General features: G+C 41.1%; 1 protein-coding gene across 1 annotated transcript in view; it reads left to right on the top strand.

Moving 5' to 3' along the window:
• Galnt5 (polypeptide N-acetylgalactosaminyltransferase 5) overlaps window positions 1-11674 on the top strand; it is a 48314-nt gene that overhangs the window by 21777 nt on the left and 14863 nt on the right. Inside the window, exons 5-6 of the mRNA XM_004629911.2 lie at window positions 8198-8333; window positions 9346-9465. Of these exons, the coding sequence (XP_004629968.1) occupies window positions 8198-8333; window positions 9346-9465 (256 nt within the window). The remainder of the gene's footprint in view (window positions 1-8197; window positions 8334-9345; window positions 9466-11674) is intronic.

Below are 11674 nucleotides of genomic sequence, written 5' to 3'. Positions count from 1 at the left end.
CTTTTTCTCTTCTTTTTTTTTTACATTTATTTAGTGTGTGTGTGTGTGTGTGTGTGTGTGTGTGTGGCCAGCTCAGCCCACCAGGGGGCGGGGCTGGCTGGCATGTGGTGCTGGGGGATTGAACCATGGTTCCTGTGCTTTGCTGAGCTTGTTCTAAGTAGGTGCTTTAGACCACTGAGCCATCTCACCAGCCCCAGATGTCAGTTTTATTTATATTTTAATTTTTAAAAAATTTCATGTATTTAGTACAGGGTCTACAGCATGTCACTACACAGATTGGACTTGTAGCAATTCTCCTGTTTGCAGTTTCCCAAGTGCTGGGATTGCAGGCGTGCACCACCACGCCCAGTCTCAGTCACCTTCTCAGCATGCCCTGGGGGTGGAGCTGGCCAGGCAGGCTGATGATACAACCCTGGTCCCTGTGTCTGCCTAAGCAGGCTCTTTATTCCTCTGTGATATCTGGCCTGCCCTTAAACATAAGTTTTGACATAATGTAAAACCAATGGATAATGTATCATTTACATTTTGCTCATTCTGGCAACCACATTTAGAACAGAAATTAAGGAGATGAGAAAAGTGGAGCAATCAGGTAGGCCTTGTTTGCCCTGGATTGGGTGGTACCAGGAAGGCCAGGGGAAGCTGTCAATTCATAATACATTATGAACTTGGAGCCCGTCAGACTTGGCATGAATTAAGATCTTATCTCAGTTACTCTTTTTTCATTGCTGGGAACAGTACCTGACACCCAAAATGAAGGAAGGAAAGGTTTATTTAGCTCACAGTTAGTGGAGGTTTCACTCCATACTCAGCTGGCTCCGAGGCAGAGTGGCTTATGGCACAGAGCAGCCTTTCATGGTGGCTGCAAAGAGCAAAAAGCAAAGGGAAGGGCAGCAGCTCAGTAGCTAGCTGGCCTCTCTCCCCTCCTCATATTGTAATGCAGATTACCTGTCCCAGGGAAGGTGTGACACCCACATCCACAATAATCAATCACAAACTCCAGAAGCTGCCCCATGACTACAGAAGCCTTGGGGGGACATCTATACATGAAGCATAACAGATGCAAAGAGAGTAAGAATGAGAGGGATGAAAACAAACCTGAGCACCTTGGTGGGCTGTGGCCACAACAGGAGAAATGGGTTTGGGTTTATTGTCATGTTTGGATTTGGTCTATTAAGTTTGAGATGACAACTGGACATTCATATAGAGATAGTTGATGAAGCCAGGACCAGAACTATTTAGGATAAAGTTTTCTCTCTACCTGCACAGAGCACTAATGACCCCTGAAGTAGACTGTGCTATGGGACCATATGGGAGCCTGTCTTCAGAAAAAGTTGATTAAAAACACTTGCAGTTAGTTACAGTTGCATCCATAAAATAATTTATTTGAATTTAACAACTGATAAAAATGAAAAATGTAAATTTGTTTCTCAGATATTCATTAATGCCCTTGAGAACATGAGCTCAGTTTTGGTGTAGTAACTCTCAAACTGCTTTGACAATGACTCATATTAAGAAACAAATTATACATCACAACCCAGTACATGTTTGCATACATAACTTCATAACAAACAGTTTATTAAATAACATGTGCAACAGATTCTAATATCTTCTTTTGTACATCACTACCATTTTTGGATTCTGGACAGGCTCACCGAATTGTTTGAATGATTCACTGATGGGTCAAAAATCGCAGCCTAAAAAATCTTCCCTAGATGTATCTTAATTGATTGTTAGTCCCTAATGTAGAGATGCTTCTTAGAGTACCTGAAAAGAACTTTATAATCTACAATTTTTTGGCCCTATGCCTTTGTAAACTATAAGAAATTGTAATTCTGTCCCAGTTATTCTTCTCTCATTGCTGGGACAAATACCCAGAACACAAACATAAGGAAAGAAAGATTTATTTAACTCACAGTTAGTGGAGGTTTCAGTCCATACAAAACTGGTTCCAAGACAGACTGGCACATGGCAGAGGGCAGCAGTTCATGGTGGTGGAATGCAGCAAAACAGCAAGAGCAAAAGGGAGGAGTAACAGCAACAATGACCACAGAGAGCAAGTCTATCTCCCTTGTCTTATATTTAGGCTGTCCACTCCAGGATGTGTGTAGTACTCACACCCACAATCCCAGCAACATTTACACCCATAATCCCAGCAGCACTCACATCCCAGTGAACTATGAGTTAATCACAAACTCTAAAGGTCTGCCCCATGCCTACATGAGGCTTTGAGTGGATAACTAGACACAAGCTGTAACAAATTCCTTTTAAAATAAATGAATGGACAGATACACAAAATTATATATATTTAGTACACTGCCAATCCTCCATATCTAGGCATCCATGGCTTCAGCCAACCTTGGGTTGAAAAGTTTAAAACAAAAACTACATATGCACTAAACATACATGAACTTTTCTTCTTGTTGCAATTTCTTAAACAATATTGTATAACTATTTACATGGCATTTATATTGTACTTATGTTTATATTGTATTATAAGTAAGCTAGAGATGTTTAAAGGATGTGGGAAGAATTCGTAGGTTATATGCAAATAATATGCCATTTTTCTGCAAGTGCCTCGAACATCATTGAGGATTTGGCGCCCACGTGGTTTCCTGAAGCCAGTGCCCCTGCATGGCTCTATATAACCTAGTAAGAAAAAAACATTGACTTGATAATTTCCTCTGGAGGTAACGCTAAATTTTCAGAATATTTGTTCTCAGTTCCTGATACTGTCTCCTATAGATAGCAGTGTCGGTGGCCCACATTTTGAGGAACGTTATAGAAGACTCAGTGCCTGAAAGTATAGGGGGAGAAATAGAAATATTTGTCACAATGGAGTGGAAACAGCCTTCACTGGTCATATGCCTGGATATACTAAAGATATATCCAACGTGCCTGAAATATGCCCAACCCAGTGGAGAATTCAAAAGCTGTCAGGATCCACTACCAGCATTAGGTGAGGATGTGGTTCAGGCACTGGCTTGGAACAGGACTAGACGAGGTGTGAATCTCCTAAAACCCCACAGGGCACTCCTTAGCCCTCAAGTAGAGCCAGACAGGAGACAGTCCAGCACCTGAAGAGGCCCATGAAGCAGAGCTGAGCAAAGGCAGAAGGCAGAAATGTTCTCTGGAATCCCTTAGCTAAGCAAAGGAATGGCAGATAAGAAACTGAGGGAGATTGGGCCACCTTGGCAACTACTGTTCTCAGAGACAGTAAGGGGGAGGGGCAACTGGCAAGGATGAGATCAGCTCCAAGGACACACAGGAGCAGAAGAGAAGCAGACCATGTCCACCTCAGGTTAGTATCAGCCAGCTCCTGTGAAAATCTGAAGAACTTACAAAATAGCGAGTGACCAGCAGTCACCTATGGTACTGTAAGCAGCACGCACGATACTTCCAGTCCTCATGGTTAGGTTCCTCATCTGAGTCTGACTGAGGCAAAATGGTCAGGCCTATCCATCACTTGCTATGAATGAGGAGGTCAGAAGGCCTGAACAGATTTTCAACTTTGAGGGGCAATGGATCAATAAAATTTGTTCACCATAGGCAGAAGGGCAGATTCACCAGGAAGGGTCACAGTGAAGGTCAGATCTCATTCATTTCCCTCCTGAAAAAATCACTTAGGAAGATTCTTGCCATTGCTATGAGCATCCCAGAGACTTAGTTAACCATACTCAATAACCATATAGCAAGTGAGACCTAGCTCCTGACAGGCTCAAAGCACTAGGGGACACCCTTCTCCAAATTTCTACAACTTGTTTCTGCTATATGTTAAACTGTGGTTCTTTCAGGGTCGCTTACATGTCATTAAGTGAAAGAAAATGGCAAGCTAAATCCACATTGTTCAAGTACTTACTGGTGCTGGAAGCAATGTTGGTCAATTAAATATAAGTAGGGAGTCCATGCCCGAAGAGGAGCCAAGGTAGTTTGGCACACTGAGTAGCACTGGGTTAGGAAAAATAAAAAATACTAACTTACAATGAAACCCATCTGCAAACAATCCAACATTACTGGAATCCAGTCTTAGGAAACACACAATCCTTCCAATTTCTAACCAAGGTCAAATTAATTATTCTGAGCTTCAGTTTAAACATTCATGTTTTTAAAAAGTAAACACTGCTATCAATTGATTAAAAATTTAGATATTAGAGAGATCTTAGAAATATCACCAGAAGATAGATCTTAATGAAGTCCACTAATTTTCTAGGAAGTCCGGGTGAAGGTATAACTTCAACGCTTTCTAATTCCACTGGGTTTCTCCACCTGCAGCATCAGCCACACTGAGTACAACAGCCACAAACAATATCCTCTGGGAGGAGAAATCCTGCCAAGAGACAGTGGTACCAAGAACTCCTTTTTTATCTAACAGGGTCCTGAGATCTTTGAAAGTAAAATGCCTGGGATTAGAGCACAGGCATTTCAGCATAGGGGTCAACTGATCCTCCTCTAAACAAAATAATATAAACTTCTAGCTATGTTTTGAGTAAATATGGATTCCCTCAGGTCTTGGAAATGAGTGAGAATCTTTGTAAGCGTCTGGGCTAGGCAAGAAGTGAATATAGACAATGCCAGTTGTCACTGAGGAACAAGTTGATCCAAGTTCCTTTGATCCAATAAGATATCTATGGCAACAGGGGTAGGTGATGCAGTAAAAAATGAGTTTAAAGAGCTTTAAACTGTGGGTCTGGGTCTGGCGAGATAGTTCAGTGGACTAAGCACCTACTTAGGCAAGCGCAGGGGGCAGGTTTGATACCCAGCACCACATGCCACACTGGCCATGCCCCTGAGTGTGCTGAGCTGGCACCAAGATGAGGCACGGTGGTGCACAGCTGTAATCCCAGCACTGGGGAGGCTGAAATCAGGAGTATCACTATGAGTCCAAACTGCATAGAGAGACCCTGCACCAAGTACATAAAGTGATGATGATGATGATGATGATGATGATGATGATGATGATGATAATAAAGAACTCTGAATCTGAATGGAACACAGTAGGAGTGGTGAGAGAAAAAAAGACTGGACTTAACAGAATCTGTACCATTAGCCAAGTGACCTTCACAAGCTACATGTGCATGCTCTCTTTGTCTAGATATCTCTGTGAAAGTTCTCACCGTGTCAGAAAGGCCCATGCAAGAGGACATACTAGCAGATAAACTAGTGTGCTCAGGCTGCAGTAGCAAAGTACTTCAGACTGAGTAATTTTTTAAGTACCACTTATTGATAGTTCTGGCAGCGAGGAAGATCAAGCAGCTAAGCAGATACAGGGAGTGAAAAGACACTCTTTGCTTGAACATGGCACCTTGAGCTGGGCGTGGTGGGACACACACATAATCCCAGCACTGTGGGAAGCTGAGGCAAGAGAAACACAAGCTGGAATCTAGCCTGGGCAACTTAATGGCTTGACAAGAGCCTGTCTAAAAAAAAAAAAAAAAAAAAAAAAAAAAAAAGGCTGGGGATATAGTTCAGTGCAAAGGCCCTGGATACAATCCCCATTACTGAGAAAAGAAAAGAAAAAAGATGGCATCTTGCTGTTATTTTCACATGCCAGGAGGCCTGAAGGAGCTAACAAGCTCCTGTGAACCTCCTCCTAAGAGCACCAATTCTGTTCAGAAGGGCACCACTTTCATAACCTAGTCATCTTCAAAGATCTCACCCCTTAAATACTACCACATTGGAAGTTAGATTTCCTGTGAATTTGGGCAGTGTGTATACACATAGACCAGAACAGGAGTAACAACTTTTGGTTACCAAAAAAGCTCTGGTCCCCTAAAAATAATCTCCTCCAGCATGATCAGGATATGTAACCAGTATCTTCAGAAAGGAAGGTACAGGAAGTTTCCGCTTAGAAGAGTTGTTCTGCCTAAAGTGACTTTCCAAGAACTTATCTAAACCTTGCATAAAGTTTGAACCTTTATCCTCATGCAAAAATTTTATTAATGACCAGGTAGTTAATACAATGCTGAATTTCATTGGCTGCAGAGCAATTTATAGATTTCATAAATCATGACATATCATGCAGGTAACTATGCTCACTTTAATTTTTTTTTAATGTATTTGATTGCTGCAGGGTCTCACTATGCAGCTTGGGCTCGTGGTGATCATCCTGCTTTCAGCTTCCCCAGTGCTGGGATTACAGACTCTGGCAAGCTCAGCCCACCCAGGGGGCAGAGCTGATGCTGCGTGTGGTGCTGGGGATTGAACCATGGCCCCTGCTCTTGCCTACGCAGGCACTTTAGTTCACTTTGAGCTATCTTGACAGCCCTCACCTTGATTTTAACTTCTTCACATAAAGTTCTGATTCTTTCTCCCAATTTTTTAAAGAACATAAGCTCTGGGATAAGCCATACGTTTTCTAATATTATACCATTACCAATTAGCTGGGGAACTTTGGAAAAGTTACTCTAATTCTTTATTCTTCAATGTCATTATATTTTTTAATTGTTTATTGCTACATTTTAGGTATATGTAATGGTCACATTCATTATAGGGAATTTGCACTGTACGTGATATAACTTGATTCTTTTTTTCCCGTTACCCTACACTCCCTTCAACCCTCCTTCCCCTCCCTATTTGCTAAAGCTTTGTTTCCATGTTTTCCACCTTTGCTCATTATTGTTTTCTTTTCTCTTCCTTTCGTTGCCCCCCCTTCCCTAGTTCTCCTCCCTATTTGGACATTTTCTTCCTATTCCACAATATCTATTATACATTTTGGTTCTTATTTACACTTCCAACTTTCATTATCTTTTAAGAAGGATAAAAATGAGAATTATACTATAGTCTTGTGGTAAGGATTAAAAAGGACAACGACATAAAATGCTTGAAACACATAATAAATGGTAACCAACATCAGCCGAGCAGCCAGGTACTGGAGTGATCGATGAAAACAGCCAGGCAAAATGAAGGAGACCACCAAGACTTACTTGCTCATGGCAAAAAACAATCAGTAAGAAGTTAGCCAGGAGAGAGCCAGCTTCTCTCCGGGGATGGCACTACATGGTGAAGCAGAGAAAAATACAAATCAAGATCATCTCCCTGTGGATGGAGCACTAAATTCTGAGTCAGAGTGGAGAAAACTATATTCTCCAACAGTGGTGGCCTTGACCAAGACTGTAGCCTGGGAAAGGCTTCTGAATTGAGGCAGCTGGACAAGGAAGAGCAGGGCCAGTGGAGGTAGTGAGAGGTGGAGCCCTTGACTGCACCTTCATGTACAGACTGCAGTGCCTGGCTGGCTCCACGTCTGGGTGGAAGGGCAGCTTTCCCTCCTGAGGTCTGCCAGGGGGAGGGAGACTTCAGCATTCCTATGGAGACGCCTAGGAGGGCTTTGAGCCAGGGACTGATTGCTCATATTATTTATTACTTATTTATTTATTTCACACACACACACACACACACACACACACACACACACTCCACTTGTATAAAATCACTTAAAGCACTGTATATGCTACCGAGTTTTCATTGGAGGGCTGAAAGTATTATTTCACACAACAGGAAAAAAATAAGCTTTAGTAACTCATCCTGTCTTCCAGTTTCTTCTTGCCTCATAATACATTTTATAAACTGCAAGATACACAGAATTTGTCTTTAAGTTCAGTAATTTACACTCAAGCAACCAAACTCTACAACTGTTTTCAGCCATCAAAAATACTACTGCTGTACCCACTGAGCAGCACTTGACACCCACTCGCCTCCCCAGCAGCTCTTCTAGCAGCGCCTCTTGCTCTTTAATTTGTTTTGACCATGCAGCTCCATGTTCCTCCACTTTATTTGGCCCATACTATAGAACTTTTTATCATTTCTGCGATCAAAATTATAATTTTAATGTCCCTCTGATTTTCTGAAAATAAACTTCCATACTCTCTACCCCTAGAATTAATGGTACCTACCTTCCTTAAAAGGAACTTTAGCAATGACCCAAATTCTAAGTGTATTCATCAGAGACATGCTTACTGCTCTAAATAGTTTATTGGGCTTGCTTGCTTGCTTGTTTGCTTTCTAAGCACAGGTGATACTTATCCATCAAAATTCCTACATACAAAGAGTCTTCATATTGCTACAGAACAAGATTTTAGGCACCACAAGTTCAATAAGAAGGAAAGACCTCTGTCCTGACAACCATGCTTCTGGGCCCCAGCACCTCTGTGCATGCAGTGTGCATGCAGTAGATATTTTCAAACTTTTTTTTTGTACTGTCTAGGTGATGTGTTGACCTTCCTAGATTCACATGTAGAATGTAATGTTGGTTGGCTAGAACCTCTTCTGGAAAGAGTTTACTTAAGCAGAAAGAAAGTGGCCTGTCCAGTAATTGAAGTCATTAATGACAAGGATATGAGGTAAGACTGCATAGCTCACCTGTACTTCTAAGTAGGTCTTTACCCACAAGCAGTAAAAAATACTGGTCCTAGTAGGAACACATATAGAGTGATCTTTCTGTCTCCGTCTCCCCAGTGCTGGGATTACAGGCATGCACCACCATGCCCAGTCTTGGTGGCCAGCTCAGTGTGCCCTGGGGATGGGCCAGCACTGTGTGTGGTGCCAGGGATTGAACCCAAGACCTCGTGCTTGCCTAAGCAGAACCTTAGACTGCTGAGCTATTACTGTAGTCCTAATAGAAACATTTTTTAAAAACTCTAAGAAATGAGTTATTTATCCACTTGAATAAATGGAAACATATGATAGATATCTTGTGTGTGTGGAACCTATTATCCAATAATCAAATTTGGTTACTGATAAATCTTAATACAAATATTGCCCATTATTCATCATTAAATTCATCTCCCTTTATAGTCAGCTGAACCCTGAGATATTATTTTCCTCAATTTTAGTCCTTCCTTTCATAGCCAACATATATGCACTTCTAAATTGTTTATTTGTTCCTCAAAAATGGCCACAGTGAACCCCAGCATGGTGGCACACTCCTGTGATCCCACCACTCTGGGAAGCTGAGGAAGGAGGATTGCCATTGCAGCCCACCTGGTAAACTTAGTGACCCTGTCTCAAAATAAAACATTTTTTAAGACAGACTTTTGGATCTATCTCAGTCCAAAGGCCTTTGGTTCAGTCCCTCGTGCCATACACACACAAAAGACAAGTTATTATTCTTTTAAAGTATACGTTAAAAGCAAGCAATCCAGCCAGTTAGCCACCAGTACAAACTGCGCTCATAAATTTTCTTGAATGAAACCATTAAAAGGTGCTGATCCAAAATCACCTAAATCAGTAACTGTTCTGTACGTAAATAAGCCATGGAGACACTTGTTGAAGCACAGATAGATGCATATAAAATCTCAAGTTGCACTTTGTTCTTTGTTATTGTGCTTATTTGCTTGTTTGTTACTAAATTAGTTACATGACAGTGGACAACTTTCAAAGAGGAATCTTTGTGTGGCCTATGAACTTCGGTTGGAGAACAATTCCTCCAGATGTTGTTGCAAAAAACAGAATTAAAGAAACTGATGTAATAAGGTAAGTGTGTGAAATTTAAGACTAAGAAGCAGTCATATGATTTTTTGCAAAGGCACAGAAAATTTCATGAAGTGGCTATAGCCTATTTGTACTAATAGTGTTTAGACAAGATATCATGTCTGCATCTTGTACTATGAATAACTACTATGAAGATAACAATATGCAGTGTATTAATTATTGTAACTGTCCTACTAACCTGTTTTGAAACTGTCTCATTGCTATTTCTTTCTAAATAAAATGAATTTAAAAAAATAAGCATCAAGAGTTACATCTAGCCATTAGATTACTAAAGAAAAGTTTTTCAAGAAATTAGCTTTCCATTACTCAAACTCACTTTTAAAAACACAATTGAACACTATCCAGTCATGAGCTTAGAGAAAGTTACTGATACGCTTCCTATTCTCTGGGATTTGTAACCTAAGAAACAAATACTAGTTGAATTTGCTGCATTAACACATATAATCTTAAATAAACATGAGTAAAAATTAAATAGTAAATGATATTAATAGAAATATCATGATAATAATAGCTATGGTGAGATTGTCTTTCACAGCCAAATCCTACTCTCTCCATGGGACAAATGCCAAATTCTGTGAATAACTTAAGAAATAGACACAAAAGCTCAACATAAATTAAAATTCAGGCTGTATTACAGAAGGCAAATTCAAGATCATTGGCTGGATCAGAAGCCAAAGTGGATACCTCTTGTCACTTCCCCAGAGTCTAAACCTGCTGGAAGGGCACTAGCCAGCCTCATCCAGAGTAGAAAATATGGATTCTGTGTTGGAGAGAGAACTTGAGGAGGCACACGGGAACAGGTTAACACAAGTTAATAAGCTTGCACTGCAGCCTGTTTTCCCAGCATTCCAGTCCATAAACTATTTTCCTCATGCCTGGTTTGATATTTCCAGAGTTGGTCCTCCTGGGAGCAAGGAAGTTGTACCATCTATTATGCACTGAATGTGAAGCATTCAACCTCTTCTCTATCCCTAGGTGAAGTGGTTGTTGTCATTTTACAGAGATGAGGATATCTAGACTAAAAAAGTCAAGTGATTTTCCCAGGGATACACAGGTAACAAAAGATCAATTTGAGGTCCATCTCAGACCAGCCTAAATTTAGCACCTGTTTCTATTCCTAAGCCTAAAGAATCTTTCCATTTCATTAGAGTCCCATTCTGAGGGTCAGTCTAGTGGTTGAGTTGAAATTATGTCCAGCATAATGTTAGGAAGAGAATGCATTCTGGAGAATCTGGTAGGAATCATCAGGACACAGAATTAGGTACATAACTGGCAGACAAGGGTGAGGTGTGTGAGGAAGGGACTGCCCTACCCTTGGGGACATGGTGCATTCTGTAGGCAAAGCAATTCTCCACTGGCCAAGTGGTGGCTGTGGTGATCAAAGCCTTTTCTAACTTCTGTCTAAAATGTAATCAGCAAGAACTGCAGAAGCTCTGGACTCAGACTCCTTTGAATGTCTACTTTTAAGATTTACTATCCCCATAAAGTTCCAACTACCTCATTGTTGTACTTTTGTAGGAAGACTAGTAAAAGTCATTACCATTAATTGTTCCAGTACTTTAATCAGATCATATATTTAGAGTGCCTTCCACACTGCTTTTTACCATATAATGGGCTGCCAATGGTTGGGTGCAGCACTGTGCAATTGCAAAGTGTGGAACTCAGACGGATTCCCAAAGTATGAACTCCAGGTGTGTGGGCCACTCTCTCTTGACCTTGGTGAAGTTTTGTGACTTCTCTACATGGGTTGTAGTTTCTTAATAATGAGGCACATTCCCACAGTTTTTGCAATACTTAAGTTATTAAACAGATAGTAGGGCCAGCCAAATAGCTGAGTGGATTAAAGCACCTGCAAACAGACACAGGGGCTGGGGTTGCCACCCCCAGGCCTGCCGTGCTGCCTGTGCCCGGAGTGTGCTGAGTCGGTGATTGAGACTGGGCCTGGTGGCACACACCTGTAATCCCAGCTCTTGGGAGCTGTAAACAGGCAGATCACTGTGAGTCCGATCTAGTAGTGAGACCCTGAACATCCTGTAGACCCTTCCCTAAAATAAAAAAATAAAAATAAAAATAGTAAATATCTGGTGCTAGCTTAGCCCTAAGTAAGTCTTGTTAAAAAGAACAACCTTAAAGAGTTGGTGTCAGAGTTAGGACAGAACACAATCTTACTTCCTGGCCCCAATTCTTGGGT

The sequence above is a fragment of the Octodon degus genome, unplaced genomic scaffold (genome assembly GCF_000260255.1).
Source record: "Octodon degus isolate 3935 unplaced genomic scaffold, OctDeg1.0 scaffold00032, whole genome shotgun sequence".
NCBI lineage: Eukaryota > Metazoa > Chordata > Mammalia > Rodentia > Octodontidae > Octodon > Octodon degus.
The sequence above is the reverse complement of the archived record's forward strand: the minus strand, read 5'-3'. Positions and strand labels throughout refer to the sequence as shown.